The 26,091-nt window shown below is 41.0% G+C and overlaps 1 protein-coding gene across 3 annotated transcripts in view; it reads right to left on the reverse strand.

The window, feature by feature from the left end:
• The window catches only part of DNM3 (dynamin 3), a 169,309-nt gene that overhangs the window by 42,749 nt on the left and 100,469 nt on the right, over positions 1 to 26,091 (reverse strand). For all 3 annotated transcript variants that reach the window (XM_058030315.1, XM_058030314.1, XM_058030312.1), the window contains 2 exons: positions 22,267 to 22,376; positions 10,410 to 10,521 (listed from right to left, as the gene is read on the reverse strand). In XM_058030315.1, coding sequence (XP_057886298.1) covers positions 10,410 to 10,521; positions 22,267 to 22,376 — 222 coding nt within the window. The remainder of the gene's footprint in view (positions 1 to 10,409; positions 10,522 to 22,266; positions 22,377 to 26,091) is intronic.

Genomic DNA, 26,091 nt, shown 5'->3' on the forward strand with positions numbered 1-26,091 from the left:
AAGAGCCTTGATTTGCAGCACACCAGGGGCAACCCAGGTGGTGTTAAGGACTGCAGACAGTTCTGCATTTTGGTCTCAGGAGAGAGACTACCACCTGTGTCAAAGCCCTCAGTGGAGAACAGCAGGGAACTCTGCCCACAGAGCTCCTTGGTGCACAGAGCTGACATGAGCACATCTCTGGAGTGTTTGCAGCCACATCTAGAGGCACAGGTGATCTGAAAGAGAAGCTGAGCTTTTTGAGGATGCCTGCCCTGTATGCAGCTGCAAAAGTGGATAAAAGTTAAGCTAAAAAGAGCTAAGGTCAGTCCTTAGGAGAGCTAAGCACAATCTCACACTGCTACTGAGAATTTGCTGTCTGAATCAGCCAGATAACCTTTAATAACTATAATTTAGAAATTTGGTACAGCAGTTATTTCCAGGCCATGATCATGAACAGCTCCATATTTGTACACAGTGCCAGCCCAACACAGCCAGGGACAGCTGGCCTGTGACTGCAAAGGCTTCTGTTCACTACAAGAAGGTTCCTGCTTCTACTGGAAGAGTATCTAGAACTGCAAATCAAGCAGTATTAAACCAAACTACAACTGAACATGAAATCACATTGCACAGGACTGATTTTTGTCATGGACTTTATCTTCCATTCTCTGGGTTAATTTCTTTACTTGATTTCCATAAACGCCCTTAGGTTTGGTGCCACCAAGTTTAGAAACCCCAGCTGTTGAACAGGTCAAGATAATATTGTGCAGCAAATGCAACCAGAAAGTTTGAGTATCTCCTGCTAAGGCGTCTGATGGGGCCTGACACTGTGTGTTACTGCTCTTGGTAATTTTGTACCTACCACCAATGAGCTTCTACCTAACTCAATAATGTGACCTGTTACCTGAACTCAGGAGCACATACAATGGTAAATAATTCTCTACTTTAATTATAAATAACTTGTTCATAGAAGAGGAAGAGCAGAGGTTGAGTTTCAAAGAGAAGAATATAAAGGAAACAGAATGAGATCACTTGTTTCTCTGCTGCAGGAGCAGAGGCTTCAGGAACAAAGGTGTGAAAAGTCACCCAAAACCTGCATTGATCAGACACCTGAACATGTCCACAGACAGCTCTTCCTAGTGGGAAATCACCATTCTCCAAACTGGCACTCCTGAGATATCAGTGTCACACACCAAACACAGAAGAACAGGGAAGACACATCAGTCAAAGGCCTCAATGGAGCTGAGGAGTGACCACAGAACAGAACACATGACATCCTGGAAGGAGAGCCATGGAACTAAAGAATGCAGCTCCAGAATGGAGGGGTTTACACCCTAAATATGGGCCTTGATTCTGACTCAGCACAGGGAAGGTAATCCTAAACCTGTCTCCACAAAAAAGGTAGGTAGAGAAGGTTAAAGAAATCCAGGATGAACTATGTCAGAGTAGGCATTGCATATCTTCATTTTAGTCCAAAATACAGTCAGGGAAAGCAACATTCAGTTTCTCCTCATCATCTTGTTTTCCCTTCTAGATGAGAAAAAGGAGTATCTGGCTGTTCACCAGCTGCCCTCCACCCTCCTGTCCAATGATGACATTTCCTGTTACACTGTAAATGCTATGGAAGAGTGAGCCTGGTGACATTTTTGGCAGGGAAAAAAAATCAAATTTTTATTTACTCCTAATTTCTATTCAGCTTTTGTGCAATTACTGACTTAGAAGATAAGGAAGGTCTTTTAGGATTGTGATAGTTGTGTGTTTCCTCCTCTGTTCAGTCCCCCTCAGGGGTGATCCCACGTGCCCTTCCTGACCACAGCTATTCCAAGAGCTGGAGCCACAGGGACTCAAGCTGCAGGTATCAGCCTGGGCTCCAAAGCACTTTTGTGGCTGAGATTAATACAGCACAGCCCAGAAACACCTTCTTCTCCTCCAGCCAACTTTCAGTGCTCATTGACCAGCTCTGGGAAAGCACCCTAAGAGTTTGCCCATATTCACTGCCTTCCCCAGGGAAAACCTCACTGAATATCCAGAATGGGGCTAACATTCCTGAAACTTCACAGCCAGACAGCTTTCACCTTTCTGCAGAGTTTCATCAAAATCCCTCACTGGAGTAGAAGTGGTGTAAAAACTAGCTGCCCCATAAAAAATGAAGAATTTAAAAATATTTTCAGTATGCAGACGTCTTGCCAAAAGCACAGTAAAGAGCCCACCGTGAATACAGAAGAGAAATAAAAAATGTTTGCTCATTTCTAAATTTCCTGGAGTTTGCTTAATGTCAGCAGGCTCAGCTAAGAGCAGGAACATAAAACCCTGTGACAGCCATTGAACCCCCGACCCCAGCAGCAGCTTTGCTCAGACTGGCTTTGGAACCACTCACAACATCAGCCTGCATCTTGTTACACTCCCTGCCACTGATGCAATCCTGTGAATCTCTTCTCCCCTGGCCTTTTTTAACTCTCTCAGGACAGAAATTCTTTTACTCTTACAGGAATATCAAGCAGGGCTGCTCTGTTTCTTTGGCAACATTCGGGGAGCAAGGTTTCATCTTTTCAGCTTTTGTTTGAAGGAGTAAATATTTAGGAGAAGCAGAAGATAGCTTTCATCTGAAACATGTTTGCACATGCTTGGAGCAGCAGGCAGGGAGCAGGGGACTGGAAAACAGGCTGCCATTTCCTTGCCTGCCTGCCTTTGGACTGCCTCTGAGCCAGCGTGTGCGCATGCACCCTCACCCCTGGGGCTGCTCCTTTACACCAGCGCTTCCTTGTAAAACCCAACTCATCTGTTCAAAGCAATGACTGAAACACTGTCTATAAAATTATGGCATTTTTCCACTTGAAAAAAAAAATAAATTAACACTTCATTTAAAAGTTATTTTTAAACCTACTTGGCTTGAAGCCACCTTTAGTCACAAGTGAAATGAATTCTTCTTTTCCTAGAATTCAATGCCTTCCTTTTCTAAAATAGACTAGTTTAAAAAAAGTAAACTCAGTAAATGCAGAGTTTACACTTCTGACTCCACTGTTTTGCCCTCTGACATATCAGCAGTTTGCTTTTCAACAAACCCAAACAAGTCTTTACTTTTTCTACTTTAAGGAGTTGAGCAATGCCAGAGCAGAACCACTGGATCTGGCCAGGGCACTGGCAGAGCATCACCACAGCCAGGAACACAGTTATGTCTGGGAGGGAACTGAAGCCCTGTCAGAAACATGGCCAGACTTGAAAAGAAAGCACCAGAGCTTTATTCCAGTGTGAGACACCTCCAGCTTCTGGCACTGCCCCTGCATTTACAGGGAAGAGCCAAGCACCAAACACATGAGCTGAGAGCACTGCTGTCATACATGCAGGGAGAATGAGGATCCTGACTTCACCATGTTCCCATTTTCCACGACTGTCTCAAGAGACAGGAGGACATCTGGACTCCTTAATGAAGTAGCTGATCTGGAATCTGGGTTTAGTAACACTAACTCCCCTTTAAATAAAATTAAAAGTTTTTTAAAAATGGGGAGAGAAAAGAAAGACTTTAATTTAAACCATTAATATGTCACCAAAACGTATTTGAAGGATCAACAGGCAAACTGACCTGACAGGAAGAGTATTTTCCTTCTCTTTTCAGGGGGACTCTGCTTTTCCCAAAGAGAAAATGCCAACTAAATTACACTGATTTTATATTCAGTGACCATTTGCAGGGTCAGCATTATCTACACAGTGACAACTTCACTGAGATGTGAATATGGAGTTCATAGACTTCAGTTCTACACATTCTGTAAAGGGTATCAGCAAGAACAGCAATGCAAAATAATTAGAAGGCAAGAAATTTATAGTCACTATATGTAAAAAGGAATTTAAAGATATTTTGGTTTTCCAAGTCAAAGTTTCTCAAGTCTGAGATCAGCATTTAAGTGTTTGGTACTTTGAATCAAGTAGAAATTATTGGCTAACTCAGGGCTTAATGATGACAAAGAAAAGGTGACTTTTTATATTAAAAAGTGGTACTTTAAGCTTTTGAGACTTTTCTGTTGCTTCTGTTTTATTGCTTGACTGCCAAGAGATTCAGAATCAAAATTTCCTAAGGTCCCAGCATCTATCTACTCTTTAACCTAACAGTGTTAGAAGCCCATGGAGGTGGACTCTGGGAGAATGGTTCAGGTTTTGGTATTGTTTTCAAACAGCAGCAGCTGGAGAGTTGTTTTGAGGGGATTTGGTTTTTAAATGGGGGTAAAGAAGGTGCCCAGGGTAAGCAGCAAATCCCCAGTGGTGGGTTAGGACAGTCAGAAGCTCTCAGTGCTCTGCACAACCCTGGACAATTCTGCACTCATTCCCCATGCTAGGCTGTGGAGCTCAGTGTTAATATTAGCAAAATGCAGCCTGCCAACATGTGCTAGCTGAATGAGGTAGGTCTCCATTACCTCATTCCACACGACCCTTTTACAGATTTTATCCAACAAAGCTTCTGAAGATATATTTATCTTTAACCATGTGAGAAATCTCACTTACAGTAATGATTGTGCAACAATAAAAAGTAAAAATAAAAATGATTAGTAGTCCGCTGACGATTATAAACCCTCTTCACTTCCCTTCCTCCCCCTTTTTCTTACAGACTCATTACTCCAATGTTTATTTTTACTTTTGTAAGTCCAAGAGTGCAAAGCTAAAGGCAGAGGTATAAAAGAGGCCACAGTCTGAAGGGATGGGTGAGTCCAGGATTGTGACATGTGAACACAGGGCAGGATCCAGTGCAGGAACAGCACACTGGGCAGCTCTGGAGGAGGGTTCCAGCTCTGGGAGCAACCCAGGAAAGCTGTGCCAGGACAGGAAGGAAGGATCCTGCAGCTTTTCACCATAAAGTTGCATTAGAAGCTTTAAGACACTGCCATTGTCAATCTGCCTTTCCTCTCCCCCCTGACCTCTTCTCAGAAAATCTCTGGTCACCTCTCAGGTTTATCCATGTCAGTTCCCAACTCCACTAGGTACAGAAATCTCAATACTGTGGGGTTTGAGTCTCTGCAGGCAGCTGCAGGCTGGTTCTATCTGTCCAGCTGGGATCAGGAATGATCTGTGTGGAGGAGGAGATGATGAGACACAAATCCTTACAAGGAACTGGGTCAAAGAGAAAGACCAGGATGGTTTCCTGGAGATTTCTTTTGGAGTTCTAGATGACAACCCAGGCCAGATGGAGTTTCTGAACCTACAGCAAGAACTGCCCTTGGCTCAGGGTAAAGGAAGAGCTAAGAGCTCCCAAATCCTCACATCTCACAGGCTTCTCCTCTCCCTGCTCATGGGTGTCCTGCTGGAATCTGTCAGCTGCTTCTGGTGCTGAGCTCCCTGGGGTGCCCCACAGCTCTGGAGAGCAGAGCAGGTCCAGGCAGCTCCTGCCCTCCAGACTCAGTCTGGGCCAGCCCCAAGAGCTCAGTGTGTCCCATCCCTCCCCATTTCCCTTCACAGAGCATCCACAGTCTCCTCTGAGATCACAGCAGCATCCCCTGCAGCAGCAAAGCCCTAAGCCAGCATGTTGTAAAGAAGCATTATAAACACTACCTTGACATTTTAGTGTACACAGTTAACATTTACATTTCACACCACCTCCTATGTAAAGTCCCTCTCTCCATGCCATCAATTCCCTAATTCTCTTAACCCCTCCCCACCCAACACTAAGAGCACCTTTTCTCAGGCAGGCCAACAAAACAGAGTATTTTTGGTGCTTCTGAGCCCAGCCACTGTGGAGAGAGGAAACCAGTTAAAACCAGTTTAACCAGTTTTTGTGGTAAAAAACTGGTTAAAAATACAAAAATTAGAAGCAGACAAAATTCCCCAACCGTCAAAATCTTTAAAACCCACCTGGGTGTTTCCCAAATATCCCAGAAAGCTTCCAGCTCATAAAGAGATGCTACAGGCAATATTCAAAGGCTGCTTTCAACATTTGCTCTGGAGCATCTTTTGATGCTCCAGATTCACCTTCCTAAGGGTTAATATACCAAAACAGGAAGGAGTGGGGGAAAAAAGTCACAAAAGCTGTATAACTCCTTTCTGAGGTATGACAAACCCTCTCTGCATCTTATTCCAAAGTGTGAGATGTGCAACTTCCATTCTTAAGCTCAGTAAAAATGGCATTAAAAAGTCCTAACCCTGGGAACTGCATGATTATTCGTTTATCAGATCAACATCAGCAAAACTGTCTTTTTATGTGCTGCTTGCTTTCAAAAAAATACCCTACCACGCATATTTCAGTTCTCCCTCTCCACACCCCACACCCTTCTGCTGCTGTCCAGCTGGAACACATCAAGGGTCTAGAAGCCAAGTCAAACGTTGACCCCACCCTCCTCCATCCATTTTAAGGCACCTTCAAAGCCAGTACACTGATCTAGTTCAGCTTAGCCAACAACGCCAGCAAATCTGTTATTTAAGACTTTAGTGCTGGGTTTTTATAACTGCCCATTAATACAAGCTTTGATGTATGGTCAAAAAAGCCAGCTGTAATGAGTTTCATCAGACTGTAGTAACCTTTCCTCAGAAGGTCTTTATTACTATACCTTCATAATCTTTGGGCCCAATACTTTTATAGAAGCATTCTTACTGAACCTCCTTAAAACCAGCTCAGCAACACTTAACACTCTTTCCCCAAAATTAAAACAAAGAGCCAGTTATAGTTTTTCTTGAAGATACTTTTGCACCCACATTTTAATGATATTTTGCTGTTAAGAGCATGCAGGCAATAGCTGTGTGAACTGAAAGACAAACTAATTTTCATTACAAAGTCCTTCAGACAGGATACAAAAGGATTTTGTAAAAGGACAAACAACTTACTTTGTTGCTCCCCTTTTCAGGTTGCAGCACAGAAGAAAGAGGGGGAAAAAAGAAATATTAGTTATATTTATTTTACATGCATTCAGCCTAACTTGTACAGTTCTGGAAATGGCTCAAACCAAATGAGGAACTGACTCAGGGAACATTCACTGAATCCTGCAGTCAGACAGCTTCCAGGGGAACACAGGACATTCACAAAGGACTTAAATGTTCAGCAGAGCTGTTTTCCTCACTGCACAAACATTCTGACCCAGTGCAAACCAGGAGCAGCTCCTGGGAAGTTGCTGGATATAAGGGAGAAGAAAAGGAGCCGGATGGGATGGGATGGGATGGGATGGGATGGGATGGGATGGGATGGGATGGGATGGGATGGGATGGGATGGGATGGGAGCCAGAGGGATTTTCATGTGTTGCTAACACTGAACTTCCAGTACTCAAAGCAACCAGCTGGGCTGAGCCTTCCACGACAGCCATTCCCCACAACTTGCCAGCTAATGGAAAGTTTCAAGATTCAAAGCATTTTAAAAAGCAAATGTTGAATTTTTAGATTAGTAATAAAAATAAGGAGGAGATGGCAATGGGGGGCAGGGGGGGAGAAGGAATGGGCGGTGCTAACAAGGTAAAGTGTGCACAGCAGTTACGACAAACATCTGGGCTATTATTTTGGTTTAATTGTGAGTTTTGCCATGAGCTGGCATGAACAGTGTATATTATACAGTGGGAAGGCAGCCAAAATAAACACCAGCCTACACCAGTTGAGAAATACAGTCTGGAAAGGTTAGTCACAACGTTGTAGTCATTTTTTAACAAAAAAAAAAGGAGGCTTTTGGATGCATCACTCCAGAAAGCCAGCAGCAAAGTCAGCTGGTAAATGGATATCCCATTTCAAAGTGAATTGGCCACAGGATGATTTATATCAAGCAAGCTGACTTGCATATGGGTTGGAAAAATAAAAACACTGATTCATTGCTATCTGGGTGGCTGTCAAAGCCCACGGCCTCACAAAAGCAAAGGGATTGGGAAGGAGGGGACTTGGAAACTGCAGAGAATTCAGAGCAACACTGAGGGCTGAGCAGAGGTAATTCATGGGACAGTGAATATGGGAACACAGTCACTGTGCATCCCCATGGACAGAGGGACAGGGAAAACAAGCACAATGAAGCAAGGAAATGGAGGAAGGGAGTGATATATGGCATTTATAGTATAAATGAGATTTGTTTAGGCAAAAAAGAAAGATTATAAATCTAGAACCTTGGATTTTAGCTTACAGGATTAAATGAACAGCAGAGAATCCATATTAGTGGCAGCAAGTACTGAACCCCATCACCACTGTACTCAAACAACTGTATGTAGCACTACTAAAAAAAAAATCAGCAGAAAATGAATATTCTTAGATTCTTAGTTGAGAGATTTGTCCTTGGTGAGAACTCAGAACACAGCTCTTTAATCAGTGCCAGATTCCTACTTCTCCTTTAGTTTTCATTTCCAAGCAGCAATTCTGCTTCTGGTGCCAAAGCCCTGAATACTCAGAGTTCCCAGATGTGCCTCACAGGTAAAAGAGAGAGAAGTTCACTCTGGGAAGGGGCCGAGGCACCTCTTTGCCTTTTCAGCTCTGGGATTATGAAGTTGGGGGGAAGCACTGAAGTAAAACTCGAGTTGCTGCCATTTCCTGGCAGTCCCTCCTACCTAAAAACATGGTCTATGAATCTTTGAAGGAGAATAAAAGACTGGGGGGTGTCTCTAAAACAATTTTATATTGTCAAAGGAAGGTGTGAAACTGAGGAGCATGCACAGGATTTTCATGAAATGCTGTTCATTTTTATTTAGGATTCACTGGATCTTCTAAGGTACCTGGAGCTTTGGAGATTTTGTTTTGCAAAATTCAAAACTCTGAACAGCAGACTCACAGCCCACATTTGAACCTCCTAAGGAATAAAGTTTTGGAGGCCTAGAGTAACACAGAGCATCTTTGCTGAACAGCTTGATAAACTACTGGGCAAATTTCAAACTACAGGCATTTGGAACAATAATATTTACTCTTTTATAATGTAAAGATAATTCCAGCTCAAAGGAGAACTGTATTTTGACTCCCTTCTATTTCTTTCAAGGAAGTCTCTCATCTTGCATCTAAAACTCTTTTGACAGACCAACTTTAAACAAAACCAAGAATTCTTTATAAACATATTTTGAATACCAAGTATTTTTAGGGAGAAGGGAGAGACAGGAAGACAGAAGAGAAGTTCAGAAATCCAACTAGTCTGTCTTGTTTAAGGATAAAGCAGCAGGTATACCAATACGTTAAAACCATCACAGAACACAAGATTAAACCAGAGGCAGCAAGAGTCTTTTGTGAAATCATCATTAAAACCCAAGCAAGAAAAAACCAAAGCAACACAGAATATTGGTCCAAGTTATTAATTAGGTAACCTCTCATAACAAATCCTTGTTACATAGCTTCTGATATTCTTAGGTAGGAACAGATCTACTGGAACAGGCAACATATGAAAAGTCACCAACATTGTTTTACTTTCTAAAAGTAAAGTCTCAGATACCCGATAGGTCTCCTGTTAAATGCATATTTTCACTATTCTCTAAAAAACATCATTACCATAATCACTGTTTATTTCTATAATAACTGGAGAATCCACTAGTATAAGAATTTCTTATTTATCTTTTTATGGCAGTCTTGAAACTCTGCATGAACAAATCCTGGAGGAGATGCAGACAGAATTGTACTGGAAGCCATGCAGGCATCACAACCAGGGGAAGAAAAAGATGAAGAGAGAAGACAGCACAAGACCCTGGACTCAAGGAACCTGGCCTTCCCATGGAAAACAATCAGGAAGAAGAGCAAATTCATGAGAATCAAAGCATCATTCCTCAGAGCAGATCTTCTGCCAAAGGCATCCAGCACTCACTGCAGAAAGGTGAGCTGTGAATTACAGAAACTTTAAAGGCTCAAATGCCAGGTATTTCTGCTAGTCAGCCTTCCCTTTGGATACATCTCAAACCTTCACTTGAAGTAAAACACCAAGATATCCAGGTCCAAAAAATATTAAATAGTAGCTGGACATATTCTGTTTCCCAACTTTCTGTCATTTCTAGTAAATGAATAGAGGCTTTTTATTGTATCCTGTTCAATTTGCTCCACATGATGATTAGCTGAGTAAAATTGCCTTTGGAAAGGTTTAGCATGTGTTTCATACACAAAAAATGATGCAGTGAATAAGTAAAATAAATATACATGATTGCCTGGAACGCTGCTGTCAGTTCTGTAATCCAGAGCTTGAGGGAATAAACTCTTCAAAGCACATCTTTACCTTAGAAAACATTAATAGAAACAATGAAGCTCAGGAAACCCCAAATTGCTCAATGCTTTTACTACACAGATCCAATGAAAAACACGTTGGAAGCTTTGGTTTGTGGTCGGTTGGGTTTTCTACACTGAGGTTTGACGCACAAATTGGTCTTAAAATATTTCATTATGAATATTTTAGAATTACCACAGTACAATGAAAAAGCTGCTCTTTGTTGAGATATCTGCACCAGACACTGTGTTTTCCCAGATGATACAGTTGTTTTTTTGGACTCAAACAGAGCAGCTACTGGCAAAGCAGTGAGCTTTAACTTACTGAGGATTTATCAGGATAGACACCGGCTCGTAGCAGAGATGCCTTCCAGCTATCCACCTCCTCTTGGGAGTCACAGGCTAGCTCAAGGAAACGGTAATCCTTGTAAACATTCCTAGAACAAAGAGCACCACATTGTAAAACTAACATTTTACTGCTCTCTATCATGCACACAGCATTTAAAATTAAAAATCATTTGGGATCGGGAATTACTCGGTAATTGTTGTGCACAACAGACTTTATGGGACAGGTGCTTGTTTGATAATTACATGGAGTACTTAAAAATATCTTTGAATGTGACAGCACAGCTCTGGAAATAATAATCACCTAAAAGCACTGTGAAACTACTTAAAATCAATTTTCCTGCTTTTGCTAAAACAGAGCACTTTTAGGGGAGAAAAGAGTGTTGTGATGAAGACGACAAACACGTAAGACATGCCAACATAACAGCACAGCTTGTGACGGATTGCTGCTGTAACCAATAAATACCAAAATCATCACTGATGCAACTTCTTCCCATGTGAAGTCCTTTCTGTCCAGTTTATACCCTTTCCAGGTTTTAGACATCATCAGTAAAAGAGGAAAAAACCAGCAATGATAATCAAGATATTTTTAAACAAACAAAACAAACCTCAGATGTCTCTCATCATAGTAAGAAAAGTGGGACATGTTTAAATCAAGTCTCTTACAGGTAGTTCACATAATGAGATAAATACAGAGAATCACTTAATGGAAGAAAAGAGAAAGGAGGGAAAATACATCTGTAGGAAGGTGGTGCTTGTAAATTCTTCAGTACACAGAACAGATTTTCCCCTCACGGTTTAGCCATTAGTTTCTGAATTCCAATTCTATACACAGAGCAGATCACTGTAAATTTGTCAGCCAACAGTCTTTTTAGGAAAGGCCACAAGCTCAGCTGAAAAGAGTTAGGAAAGCACATTTTGCTAGATCTTAACAGTTGCACACGGATCAATCTTCCATCCAAAACCAGACTGTTGTTTTCCCTCAGCAAGCTGTGCAGGAGAGGGGTTGATGGAGATTGCTTCACTCTCAATGACAAGGGGCCTTTGGTTTCATTTCTCCCACATATTCTGAGAGGGAAAAAGCCAGAATTCACTGTAGAACAAGGAAATAAAGCTATTATTGTCACTGCCTAGACAAATTTCTTTAGCATTCAGGGACTGGTGGGATTTCATTGCCACACTGCTTGAACACAACTGACTTGATGTAATTCCCACTCACAGCAGTGATTCTCTCTTAACCAGCAATGGCACCAGGCACCTCACAGCTTTGCTTTTTAGGGGCAGGAAACAGGTTAAAAAAAGGTAAAAAAAGTGGAATTGAACCTGAGCAAGAAGCAGCCATGATACCAAATCATTAAATTATCACCTATGAAACCACAGCACAGCAACCAGAGCACACCCACTCTGAAGAGAGCAAAATGTGGTAATTTTTAGCAGGCTCATAGGTTGAATTCAAAACGGCAAAGAATAAAGAACATACTCAGAATTATTTCCTCACATTGGAGATTCAATTCTCACCAAATTCAAAGGGTAAATCTGAGCACCAGGCTTGCACTGGTGCAAAAAGCCAGGCTGGAGGTGCCACCAGGGCATTTCCTTCCCACAGAAACCAGCCCCAAAGGTCACAAAGAGGCACTAATGGGCCTGATCCTACAGTATAGCCAAAGCCACTGACAGGATGAATAACTGCTCTGTGAGTTCTTTTATTGATTGAGAAATTTAAAATATATCCTTTTTCTCCCCTGACTCCAAAAATACTAATCCTGTCTTAAAGCAAATAATAGCCTGGATAACCTTATCAGGTGCTGTTACCTTAAACTGAGCAAATACCTGAATTTTATTCAATTTGCAATATTGTGGAACTCCGAGACAGCATTTACTGAACAAAAAAAAAAAAAAAAAAAAAAAAAAAAAAAAAAAAAAAAAGTTAATTAAAATATTTTTTAAAAAAATGAATAAAAAAGAAGCATAATGAAATTGCCAGAAGAAAAAATGTTTTAATTTATTGTTAGGAGAAACTTTTACTGAGATAAGCTTCTCTGGCTAAGATAATGAAGCAGCTATAACTTTGAAGAACTAGGAAATGGTAAAAGGGTACTCTCAGCAAAGATGACTAAAAATAACAATAGAGCAAATAAAGACTGTAAAACATAGTGATAGGGAAGTTCCAAAAACACTTATCTGCAAGAGCAAAACAACATGACACCAGCTTGTGAAAACATTTTTTCAGGCCTGTCATGTTATATATTACACTTTTTGGCATTTTGTGGCTTGCTGCAAGCAGCGTGGCTGTGTGAGCAGGGATTTCAGCCAGGCACTCTGAACACGTGGGAGCTGACAGTCCTGCATTCTGTCCCCGTGCCAGGATTCTCCTGGGGCTGGGGACACCTCATGGCCAGCAGCTGATGTCCCCACATCCCCCAGGTCCTCCTATCTCCCTGTAGGATCTGAGAGCTCTTTTTTCTGCAGCTGATTCTATTCCACCACCACTGCCAAAGACCCAGCAGGTGTGAGGGACTGAAGGATGCACACCCTGAGTGCTCCCAGCATTGACCCAGCAGGGCAGGTGAGGGATGCTTGTCTCCCAGCTGGATTCCTTGCTGCTAGACTGCCCCTGCCTGTCTTTCTCCCAGAAAGGCTGACAAGCATAGGAACTTTTCAAAGGGGAAAAAAAGCCAAAGTAACTTCTTTCAGTAACTTCTGAAAAGAGTGTGTCCTTTTCCTGTTACCAGTGGAATCTTACAAAAACACATTAACATGTTTTACTCATTAGGAATGCACTGGCGTCTCATGGAAAGCTGTAAAAACCTTCTTGAAAACAATTCAGATTTTCTGTTTTCTTCTCTCTTCCACTTCTTAAAATTGCTGAAGCCATCAGCACAGCACCAGTTACTACTCAAGCCTCACCTAGGTTCTCCATATGGAATGCTGTGAAGTCATGTTCTCACCCTCACCTCTAGAGCAGCTAAATGGGATGGTGGATATCAAAGACTATGACAGAATAAAGGATGCCAGGAAGGATGAACTCTCAACAATACCAATCTTGTTGATATTCAGGCATCTGTAAATCTAAGGGACTACAGAAACAAGATACAGAAAATGGGAACATGCCTAGAAGTACCATCTGCAAGTAGTATTTCCCTTGAATATTAAAACATTTCTTAAATGTGAACACATAATTGAGGAAACTGCAAAGCTGTGTGCATCTACCAATCTACCAACTCCACTTCCTCCTGGAGTCTCATCACTGTAATTTAAATATCATGCATAATACATGAAAATATCACTGTTGTGGCATATCTGGAAATCAACATAATACTGGTAATAGTGCCTGTCTTTCCCAGAGTGAAAAATACAAAAGGCTACCATTTGTTATCTGCAGATTTTATTGTACTCTAGATAAATAAACCTCGACATGGAACTGCATTTCCATTAAAATTGTAGCCCCACATTTCTCTTCACAGAGAAATGTAAGGCACATCTTCCCAAGAATATTTCTGGGTTTCACATTCTCTGAACATCAGAGAAAGAAAACACAATTCTTACCACTTGCTGTGCCTGTGTTGTGCAAAGTAGAATGCAATATTGAGGTCGTTTACCCACAGTGATGGTGTTTTGTTTCCTTGGCCTGTCAGGGCCAGGTGTGTGTGTGTGTGAGGACTGTTGGGTGACAGTCACAAGATTCAGTGTGCAGTGTGTGCAGTTGTGTGCAGAGTGAGTGCTTGGCAGATTCAGTTTTAGATGTATAGAATAATATAGTATAATAAAGTAATTAATTAACCTTCTAATATCCATGGAGTCAGACACATCATTCTCTCCCCTTGACGGGGCCATCACAGCATTGCAATACATAATTACTCATGAGGATGAACAGACAATTGGACTAAAAACATCATTTCCAGTTCTGGAAGGTCCCACACTCAGGACATGCCTTTTCTAGGCCAGGCCCATCACCTCAAAAGTCCAGCAGCCACCCAGCTGTGACTTTGCTTACCCTACAGCTTTTTCACTTTATTCTCACCTTGATTTCTTGATTCCTTTCCCCTGTATATTTCAGGGTCTAATTCAGAAATGTTTCCTGAACTCCTCCCGTCAAGAAAAAATCCTAACAGGAGTGGATTAAGGTATTTGAAAGTGCCCAAGAGGAAAGTGAGAAATGCCAGATAAGTTTGAAGACTGACCCAGCTGTGAGTTACTGAGATTTCCCTCCCAGCCACCCTGAAGCCTGGGCTGTCAGCACTGCCTAGGGAAGGGTTGACTACCTATAAACCCAATTTCTGCAGTCCAGGGGCAGGGAGTGAACAACACACCTGGAAACCACCCAGAAAGAACAGCCCTTGCAACACCAGTGGGTTCCCTCCATGGTGGCTGCACACCAGAATGTGCTGAGTACATCCCCTGCTGCACATCAAGAGGGACTGTACCTCTTGCAATTTCTTAATAGTAAGATAAAGTTAAATATTTATCTCCAGCAAGCCTAGAAAATTTGGAAGGGCAACCACATTCCAAGCCCAGTTAACATGTGTGATTATATATTAATGCATACTCACATATAAGCATGGGCATGGAGAGCTTTTAGGTTGAGTTGGATCTGGATTTCACTAGCCAAAGTTGTACTAGATATGCATAAAATTTCTTTTCATACAGAGAAAATACAAACCAAAATTAATTAAAAATGCATTTATTCTTGCCAGTGTGGAAGGAGACAGAACAACCATTACACAGCAAGAAGAGTGACATTTTTTAGAACTGGACCTATAAACTACTTAAATCCTCCAAAGAACACAAACCCATATTTAGCTTCAGCAGGGACACTGGCACAAGGGAAACTACTCACAGACTGAAAGATACAGGAATATTTTCTTTTACAGGGATTTCAAAGTGATTTTTTGGTAAACATCTCATCTCTATTAGGATGGAAACAGAACTAAACATTAGAAATCTAGAACTAAATGCAAATTGGTCCCATTTTATTCCATGAAAAACACAAAAGATTGAATTCTTAGGTATTTCTCACTTGATTGAAATTGAAAACACACAGAATATGGGTTTAATGAATAGTCACCTAAAATGAAAAGGGGAGAAAATAACAGAATCCAGACACTCCAGCTACTGGGAAAGGTAATTTTGGATGAAATTGTACATTTTCTATCTATTCAACCTGCAACTCCACTGTGCACAATCTGCTTATTCAAATTTACTCTTAGTCTGTGATTCTGGACACCTGTAATTGCACAATGGCTGGTTTGAGCATATGCACCTATTTTTTTTTTTTTTTTTCAAATAGAAAAGCTCTACCAGAAGCTCTGCAAATCATATATTTTGAAGAAACAAAAATGGCCATCTGCTCTGAGTTAACAGCAGTGACTAACATTTTCTATCAAGGCATACCATTTCAGATCACTCCAGTGTGAATGCTAATTAAAATTAATTACACATGACTCTGAAGATTCTTTTTTCTCAATATCCAGAAAAGCCAAGGAGACAATCTCTGAGACAATGTCATGAAATAATTACACTTAAGGATTTTGCCATCTGTGTCACGTGAGTGCTCTCCCAAAAGCACATTAATCTTTTCAAGCACACACACCCAAAACACACAGAAACCCCCCAAGTTTCAGGTGCAAATGAACCGAAGATGTGCTACTCAGTACATAGGCCAGCCTTGGCAATGAAGTATCTCGAGTCCTATATGTAACCCAGAAGAGAAATGCAGCCAAAACTAACACCACACAGGCCAAAATCCACAGTAGTAACAGGGACTGCCACTAAAATATTCCAGCAGTCCCTGGAGGAGAAGGTTTCATGCCTTTGGTGGTGAGGGATGGAAGCCTGGCCTGGAATCTGCCTTGGGGCCACACAGACACAAAAGCTGCCCCCAGCTGTCAAAACCTGCACCATTCTCTCTCTTATTTGTCATGTAAAAAATACTTGTCAATAATGATAAAACAGAATATATTCCAAAAAAACACTCCAACCTGTTTCTTTTTTTTTTTTCTTTTTTTTAATAAGGGAAAGCTGTTGGCAATAAAGGCTAGCTATTCCTTGGGTTTGTATATTTTTCCTGTTCTTAAATATTGTACTCTCCAGCATTTTAGCAGTTTGTTTAGAAATGTTAGCAGGTTTTTTTTTCTGAATTAAATTTTTAGGGCTTTTTAATTAAACAGATTCTCTCTCTTCCATTTTGAACAGAGAGGGCTCTGAATAGCTTACAGTCCAGCTCTTCCTGGGGCTTAGCTTTCTGAGTAATTCAAAAACAGTAACTAAACATACATCTCATTTTAGGCTTTCTCCTTTCGCCTGGCTTCTATCCAACACCTCCTCTGACCCGGTCTCCTTTCACTAGTTCCCTTTATTTTGGCTCCTGCCCAATTTCCCTTATATATGGATAGCAGTTAACCAGTTGCTGCCCATGGCCAGAAATTCAGTACTTACAGCTCTGGTACATTTGGAGTCCCAGAAACAACTTGTGTTCCAACCCCTTCTGGAGCAACCCAGAACCAACAACATTTACCCAAAACATGCAGTGATGCCTCTCACTGAGCAGACACAGAATCATTTCCTGGGTCCTACCAGACACCAGCTCCCTGTGCAATATGATTCCTGACAGACAGAGTGTACTCAGGAGTCAGGAGCTACAATTCCTCATCTGGCAGTTCTATTTTCGGTCCTATTGTGTGCCCTCAAAATGGCCTTTTGCTCACTCTTCTCTGGACATTCATCTGTCTGTCAGATTAAAGAGCTGTTTGTACAGACAGGCAGCTCTGGAGCAGGGATGGCAGATTCTGTCCCACTGCTTCATGATTCCTGAGGGGCACTTTGCTCTCAGGAACCCACTCTTGTGAAGCAAAGGGAACAGTTCTGTGCTTTGCACTGCTCCTCACAGCCCTCTATCACACAGAAGCACAGACGTGAGGAAAGCAACACCATTACTCAGCTTCATCTGGGTCCTGGTGATGCCTCAGGTTTGAGCTTTTCTATTTTTCAGGTTCTGTGCTGCTTTAGTGTGTGGGTCTGGGTGCCATATGAGGGGATGGTGAGCTCTGTGCACAGAGCAGGGAGACAAAACAATTCCTGCTCTGGCTGGGCACCAAGGACAAATGATCCAAATCTCAGGCCCAAGAGCACAAACAACGTGGGCTGGAGAGAGGAAAACAAGCAGGATGGGACTGCATGGGCTAAAGCTGGAATTGGACAATTAACTCCAATATGCAAATGGAGCAGAACTTATAAAATTAAGAGATCCCGTGACCAGTGGTCCATTTTGTGACCATTTTGGTTCATCTTGGGTGCAGCCCTGGCTGGGCTCTTGTGCTGCCCAAGGTGGATCCATTGAGGCCTTTAATAAATCCCTGCTTTATTCTTTAGCTTTGTCCAGTCTCTGTTCTAGGTCAGCCTGCACAAGGCATCACTGGTTGGGCAGGAAAGGAAAAGACACGAGAACTGGTGGCATCTTCCTCTGCAAGGAAAGCAGAATTTCCCACATTGGTTCTGCTCCTCTGGCTCCAAGGACAGAAGTGAGTCTGAAGAGGAGCAGAGGAAGGCTGCAGATCAGGGACTCTCCACCAGGTAACCCTTCCTCACTCTGTGGTTGCTGCTCCCACTATTGGTACAGAAGGCTTGAAAAGTCACCAAATTAACAAACACTTCAGCCTGCTCCCATTTATAATCCCCAAAACCTGTACCTAGTAGAATCCCTACTCCTCTAAAAGAGAATTCATCTCTCCAGAGTTGGAGAAGAGGTGGAAAGAAGCATTTTTTCTGCTTCTAGCAAATGAAGACAGGTTTTTAAACTCAGCATAATTTCTTCAATTAAAAGGGAAGCAGTATATAAATTGAGGTGGAATACAGTAATACAACAATTCATTGACCAGTAAATCAGGAAAAAAGTGTAATGAGGCTACTGCAAAGGCAAGAGATTACTTTAGAACGACAGACAATCTGTCATGTGGATCAAAAGGGAAAGATCAGTGACTGCTTGCCCTTCTCAGGGGAGATGGAGAGGTAGGACTTGCACACATCCTTAAGGGAGACATATTTAAGACTACAGTTTTTGTTCCAACCTACACTACTTGGGTAGCAGAAAAAGCACCAAGAAGTGAATAATTTTTACAAGAAATACATGGAGAATAGATCAAGTATTTGGAATTAAATCCTGTACACACAGTAAACTTTCTGGGATGGACAGAATTTGTTTTCTTTGTTCTGGAGCTCGGAACAAAAGTCTTACCCACTCAGCAATGAGAACATGACAGATTAATCTACTGAATGTGAGCTGAGATGCTGACAAAATCCTCTCTTGTCCATTTTCAGCTCTGCCTAGAAAGTCAGTGGCTACATCTACACAAATTCACAGTAAGCTCTACAGCAGTACTGCAAACATTCTTTCTTTTCCTATAGCGGAATTATTTTAAAATACTCGATATATTTGATCTCTTTTTCCAGTCTAAAAAAAGCCAGACTTGCCACGAGTTTCCTGTGGAGAAGATGGTTAACACAGAATAGCACTCACTCACAGCTTTAGGTTAGACACACACTGCTTGAAACCACAGCTCAACTGCAGTTACTAAAGGCAGGCTGGTGCAGATGGATGCAGCCAAAAAGATTCAGGAATCACAGGGCACTCACTCAAATTTACTTTGGTTTAATATCTACTTCTCCTAAGGTAAGGAAACTGGAGGACTCCATAGCAAAAGCCTTCCATAGTGTCTATAAATTAAGTAGATGGCCCATTCAAAAACTTTAAATGTATGACTTACTTTGCAGAAAAACAAACCTAACCTCCCAGTTAAGTAATACTGTAACTATTTCAGGCAAAGCTTTCCTTTTCCCACCCTCACCTTTTTTTTTTTGTTGTTGTTTTTCTAAACATTTAATAAGAAAGTAACAGGAAAATAATTTAATTATTTCACAGCAGAGCCTTTTCATAAACACACAATTATGTTCATTTCATGAGAATTTATCTTCACTGTGAAATCAATCGTCACAGTCTCCATTTACTCTACATTACCAAGTCACATTTGATTCCTGTCAGAGAACTGTTGACTTCTGCAGTAAATCAAAATGACAGATACTGTTAGTTTCCTTCTCCATCTAGCCCCAGTCTCAGCTAACTCAAGATGGTTTTTCCTTCTATGCAGTGCAATGAGTATTTTCCTGGTAACTATATTTCAGAGCTGGAAAGGTTTTCATAAATGGAAAAAATGCAGTGCATAATCCAGGAAACTATTGAAATGTACAGTATCAGAAACATATGGCTGGAGCAAATACCTATGCAGTGAGGGGCTGGGAATGAAAAAGAGAACAAGCTTATTAAAATTCTTCTCCTAAAGGGTTTTTGCTTGAAAATTAAAATAATTTAATTGAACATTAAGAAAGATTTCGTAGTCAAGGAAAAACATGCTGCAGATTATGGGGGAGGGAAAAAGAGATACAGAATAATCTCCATGCTATCATGGAAGCTGGAACAGATGATTTTGCCTTTGTTCTTTAATGATCTACATCTTAAATAGCAAAATGGTTCCATAACCAGAACCCTCAGTGGGCAGACTTCGAAAGCTGATTTCTTTCTTAGTTGCTAAGGTTTTTCTAATTAAAAAAGCAACCACTCCACCACCCCCCCAACAAAAAAAAAAAAAAAAAAAAAAAAAAAAAAAAAGAAGAAGAAAAAAAAGAAACTAAGGTAATTTTTTACATGATCTTTGAAAAGCAAGCCATACTCACACACACAGAGATCAGAAACCAGGATTCAACAGATTACCAGAAAGTAAAACAACAGTAAGAATTCTTATTTCAATGTATCTTTATCAATTCTCTCTTTCAGTTTCCTTAAGAATGGGGGATAGGGGACAGTCCCCAGCCAGATCACTCTACTTGAGATCCAATATTCCTATTTTTGCTGACACATCTGTCAATTCAGGATTCAGAGGAAAGTGACACTAATCTTGTTTTGACCAATTTGTGCCAGGAGGCAGATTTTTAGAAATATCAAAAATCAGCTGTTTTACAGTAATAGAGAAACTGCTGTTTTAATTAGAATTCAATAAATATTTAATTAGAATTCAATAAATAAACAAACTTCTGCCTCCCTTAAAGCTGCAAGACTGACTCCATGATCTGCCTCTCCCAAGGCAAAGGTATTTTGTGGTCTTACTGCTGTGCTGTCATGTCTTAACATGCCCATGTGGATGTAAGGATGTTTTTAGAGCAGCTTGCTGAGGCTGCAGGGTCTTCTCAGAGCCCAAAGAGGCAGGGCTATTACAGACATGGCAAACATTTTAGACATCTGATTTTGAAATCCTTGATATCTACTATGGATGAAGATCAAGCAAAAATGTGAATGTCCAGCTATATACCACCTAAATAAATCCTAAACTTGCCAATGGAAATGCTTCTCTTGGATTTTCACAGCAGTTCAATGATTAATATTTATGATGATAATAATATTCAAAGCCATTAGTTGAACCAAAGGAGAAACAATGAGTTAAATGAACAAATTTCTCATGGAAGTAACCTAATATGTCCAGCTGCTATCAAGCCACCAGGACAAAGTTACCTTTCTTGATGAATCCACACTATCTACAGCCAGAACCATCAGAATTACATTCATTTCCAGCATCCAAAGATAATTTCTGTTTTTAAGAACATGAAAAGCTTTTCAAAGCTTTTTTCTGTGCTCCAGAAACACAAGTGGTCAAGCATTTGAAATGTTATTCCCAGGCAGTGTGTGTGACATGCTTTCAAAGGGCATCTCCTGGCAGGCTGGCTGACACACAGGCAGAGCCTTCCTGGGCTGGTTCAGACTGAGCCTGACATTGTGGCCTCACATTCCTGGGGTCAGCACAAACCTGACAGCCCAGAAATCCCATGATTTGCTTTTGCCTTGCAAGAGGGAGGGGCACTCCTTGCTTCTGAAATTCTGGCCACTATGTCTGGCCAGACTAGGAGCAAAGACAGCTGCCTCTGCAGAGAGCCACATCCAGCCCTCATCATCTTGAATATCTGAAGGCAATGCCAAGCTTTAGTGATGTGAGGGAGAATCAGACGTGAAGGAATCTAGCAAGGGAACAAGAAGGGAACAAGGATATCTATCCATGCTACGTTTGCCTGAAAAACCTTACAGAAATTGCCCCTTATCTGCTAAAATGCAATTTCTCTGAGACAGCTACAAATGCAACTCTCCTCTCCAGTTAAAAAAAATTAAAAATTACACATCACTTTTATGTCTTTTGTAACATTTAAGGAAACTGAGCTTGCTGTGCATCAAGAGTGGCTTCCATAGAGCGACTGCAACACTTAAAGCAGAGAAGAGTCTGAGATGAAAAGTGTGGGGCAAAAATTAAAAGACAAAGATTTTATTAATTAAAGAAGTAGAGGAATCTAATTTTTCTCGATTCAGCAGTGTTTAAACCCAAACAAACAATCAAATGAGTCCCAAGATTAGTGACAGGCAAGATTTTCCACTGGAGAAAGTGAAAAGCAATGACGCTTTTGTGATTTACACCAGTTGAATCTGGTCACAAGGTACAGAAGTCATGAATGTTTTGGTAAGCCTAGGTGACTGCCAAATAAAACAAAAATAGGATCAGGAGATGATTATTCAGCCATAAGGAAGGACTGGCTGACTCATCATGGAGCTGTTTCACCCCACGAGTGGCTCAGAGGACACCAACCTCTCATCCCATGGTTATGCAACAGCAAAGCCACAGATAAATCAAGAATATCAAGACCCTGTGTACTCAACATGGTGGAAACAGCAGAAGTGCACTCACAGTTATTCAAATGCTCAGCTAGATAGTATCTGGTAGAAGTATCTGCAGAACAGCACATTTTCTCACCTCTGCTCTGTGTTAAACAATGCAAAGATGTGTTTGCTGGACATGAAGCTCTTTTCCACATCTCGCACTTTCAAGTTGTCCAAAGGCAGCATGTACTTCTTCTCTTTTTCCTAGGAAAAAAAAGGATTAAAACAACACTGTGTGAGAAGAAGCCTGATGTCAGCAAGATCTGTTGAGTTGGTAATGACCTTGGAGCATTTGTTATCATAAGGAAATACCCAAATTTAAATGTCTGCTTATCTTTCATAGACCTACCTGCAAGAGAAATGAAACCTCAGTTTCAGTTCTGTTTTTCACTGACCCTTTAAAAACATTTCGTAATAAAAAAAGTTCACCTCAAACACATAAACATCTACATTTGTTATTTTTCATTCCTCTGAATTCTAAAAAGGCAAGGGTCAGACTTCACTAAAATAAAAGTGTCTGATCAAAAAAGAACTCTTCTAAGTCTGCACAGCAAGAGAAGTAATTGGTGGCATAAATTCTTCTCTACTTTTGCTATTATTAATTATTTAAGCATGGCATTCAATAAACTCACATATAAACTTTCATTCTGCCAGTGAAAAATACAAAATCCATACAAATCAATCAAAATAATACCATGTAGAAACAAAATCAGACTCTAATCTAACCAGCTTATTTCTCTAAGGAGGAATGAGTTATTCCCTCTTGCCGTAGCCAACTCCTTTGCAATTTCACCACAATCCTCATTTACAGCACAATCACTGTAATTTCACGTTTTCCAGGTTTCTTCCTTCACTTCCAATTAAGAACTAGCAATACTCCCAGGGTAATTTATTATGTCAGAACAAAAAGAACCCTGAGATTATTATTAGCTGCTTCCATTGTGTTAAACTTCTTTAAGTGATGGACAAACTGAAGCTGACCTTTCCAGTTTGCTTTGCAAACACACCTGATGTTCAATAAAAGGATCCAAAGACAAGTGGCCATCCTCAAAGCCCTCATTCTGGGCCTGCCCATCATGATAACTCTCACAGGGTTATTAACACAGCACAGTTTAACAGATTCTAAAAGCCATCAAGGTACTGCTAAAGCTGGTGCCACTATGGCAGCAATGGATGCAGAGGGGCTTTATGCCCTGGAATTCTCCCAGTGGATATAAATGGGGTTTTCATGACTCTGGCTGCCCAGTGACCCTACAGAACTTCAATAAATCACCAAAGTTGGAGAGCTCAGATTCCTTCACAGTCCCTTATCAGGCAGCAAGGCTGACTGGTCTCTGCCCAGCCACCACCAGAGCCAGCTCTGAAGTCCAGCAGCACTTTCTGAAGTATTCTGGGCTGGAACATCACTCATGGGGGTTGGCTCAGGAAGAAATATGGATGGGACAACAGTTTATTGTATGCCAGGAAACAGGACATAGGGACAAACCAACCTAGGACTCAGTCTTCTCTGTGAGTGTTTCCCAGAACACACCGAGCAGCTCTCAGTGCACAGAGCTGGAAGATGTCCTGGCTGGGCTGAACGTGTGTTCTGTGAGGGCAGATGCAATTCATTTTGGCAGAGCTTCAGCAGATTGCAAAACTCAGCTGGATGAGAAAGGCCCTAAGAGTGAAACTATAAAAATACCATGACATGGCCAACAAAGGCTCACTTTCCTAGACAGCCTCCTAGCAGGCCTCAGGAGAGGAAAAAGCAGATTTCAAAAACCCCTCTGGAAAAGCACAATTTCTCTTGCTGTTGAATACAAATGTTATCAAATTCTGTGTATTATACAAAAAGCATCTGATGGATTTTGAAACTGCCTCTATCTTAACCACCCTAGAAATCATCCCTCACAAAAGAAGATACATAGGTGGATTCTTCGCTCCCTCACCTAATATCTGCTCCCATGAAGGAGTCTAGCTCAGTGCCACTCTGTAGCTGTTTATCACAGCTCAGATTTAATTCTGCTCCCAGGGAATCTGCATGGTCTGCAGCCCTGGGGCTCTCCCAGCAGGGACTGTGTACTACCACCCACTCAGTGAGAATTACCACTGAGACAGACAAAACTAAGCCATGTAAATTCATAATTTAATTTTCATATTAATTAATATTCATATAAATAAAATATTTGTAAACAACACTAAATGAAGATATTATAAATATTTATATATGCAAATTAGAATCATCTATCCTCTAATACTGATTTGTATTGATATGATCTCTTTTGCTATTATAAATTTATGTCCTACCTAGTATAGTAAATAAAAGTAACAATGTATTAGCTCTGCTGCCATGACAAAGGGACACACACTGGAAAATATTTTAGCATATATTAAACCTTGTATCAAAAGCAAATATCTTTTTCAGCTGAAAGCAGGACTGCAAGGCCATATAAGATACTTTGTATTATATTTCAAAACTTAAGCCAGGTTATATATAAAAAATCTTTTGGGCAGAAATATTCTATTTGGGCAGATATATTCCATCATAGCTAAGGAAAAAAACTCCAAGATAAGTTTAATTTTTTCTGTAAAACTTATCTTTCAGTATTACAGAATAGACTTATCATGATTTACTATTCAATTACTGAAGATTTAAGAAGTTTCTGATGAGGTGTTTCTTCTGACAGACACTATTTACTGACAAACCAAGCAACCACAGATGAATAAAAATAGAAACTGATGAAAAAACTCTACCAAGAATCTGATTGTCTAAACAAAAATTCCACAAGAGGGAAAGTTATATAAATGTTTGATGCCAAACTGTGAGAAAGTGTTTCTTCTGCACCACCAGGAAAAAGGAAATGCCTACTGAAGGCTAAGAAGTGGTTGGTATTTATTTACATGGCCTCCTACCCACATGCTGAGACAGGGTAGTCTCCAAGAAAGGGAAATCACAGGGTGCCTGTGCTTGAGGCAAACAGAGTCACACAGGAGAGATCAGAGCTAAATACTGCTTAATTCCAGGAGAAAGCTATTACTGTGACATTAAAGGGTGGCAGCAAAACTCATTGCAATTTTATTTTCCCTCTAAAGTGGGAGAGAATATACAGAAATAGAGAACAAGCTAATTCAACAGCAGATGAGCCCAACATTTCAGCCTAAGCTCAATCAATATTATGTTTTGGTAGGGTAAAAAAGCAGCAGCCAGGACTGTTTGTGCACATTTCCCATGCTGAGAAGCTGACAGCATAAGAAACAGGGAATGCATGAAGCCTGGGAGGAATGGGGCTAGGCACCCTTCGAAGAGTGACTACATGCACATAACTGTGGGTCCAGTTTGTCCCCCTCAGCATTTGTTCTTTTTTATTTATAGATTTTTATTTTTATAAAGGGGCAGAGAACTTCAGCGTGACATGAGGGGAAAAATCAGCACATGCTGAGCTCACGTAGAGACTTTGCCTCTCTTTTTCCAGAGCAGAGGAGAAGGAGGAAAAAGTGGGAGGTAGAAAGGCCCATTCCTGTCCCTGTGACATGAAAAAAAATTCCCCATACTCCACCTTAGAAAAACAAACGAACCTGCTGGCCTGGGGAGGCCTTCCCACCCTGGAGACGATGTTTCACCACTCGTGGGCATAAGTAGCACTCACATCCTTAATGGACCAGTTCTGTTCTCTGACAGGCAAGGGAGCTGCCAGGAACTGACAGCATGATGTAAATATGCCATATTACAACTGCCCCTTCCTTCTGCACTGTTTAAATGTACTAAAAATAAATACTGCTCAAGTCCAAAATGGCACAAGGGATACAAAAAATACAACAGCAGCTCCCCTTCCCCCAGCAGGGTCTCAGCCAGCACTTCCAGGCTAATGAACTCCACTGCATTTTCAGCCAGGGGCAGGAACTGCTTCAGAAAGGGTTCCGTGCTTTTGGAACTATC

The sequence above is a fragment of the Melospiza georgiana genome, chromosome 9 (assembly GCF_028018845.1).
Source record: "Melospiza georgiana isolate bMelGeo1 chromosome 9, bMelGeo1.pri, whole genome shotgun sequence".
NCBI classification, from domain to species: domain Eukaryota; kingdom Metazoa; phylum Chordata; class Aves; order Passeriformes; family Passerellidae; genus Melospiza; species Melospiza georgiana.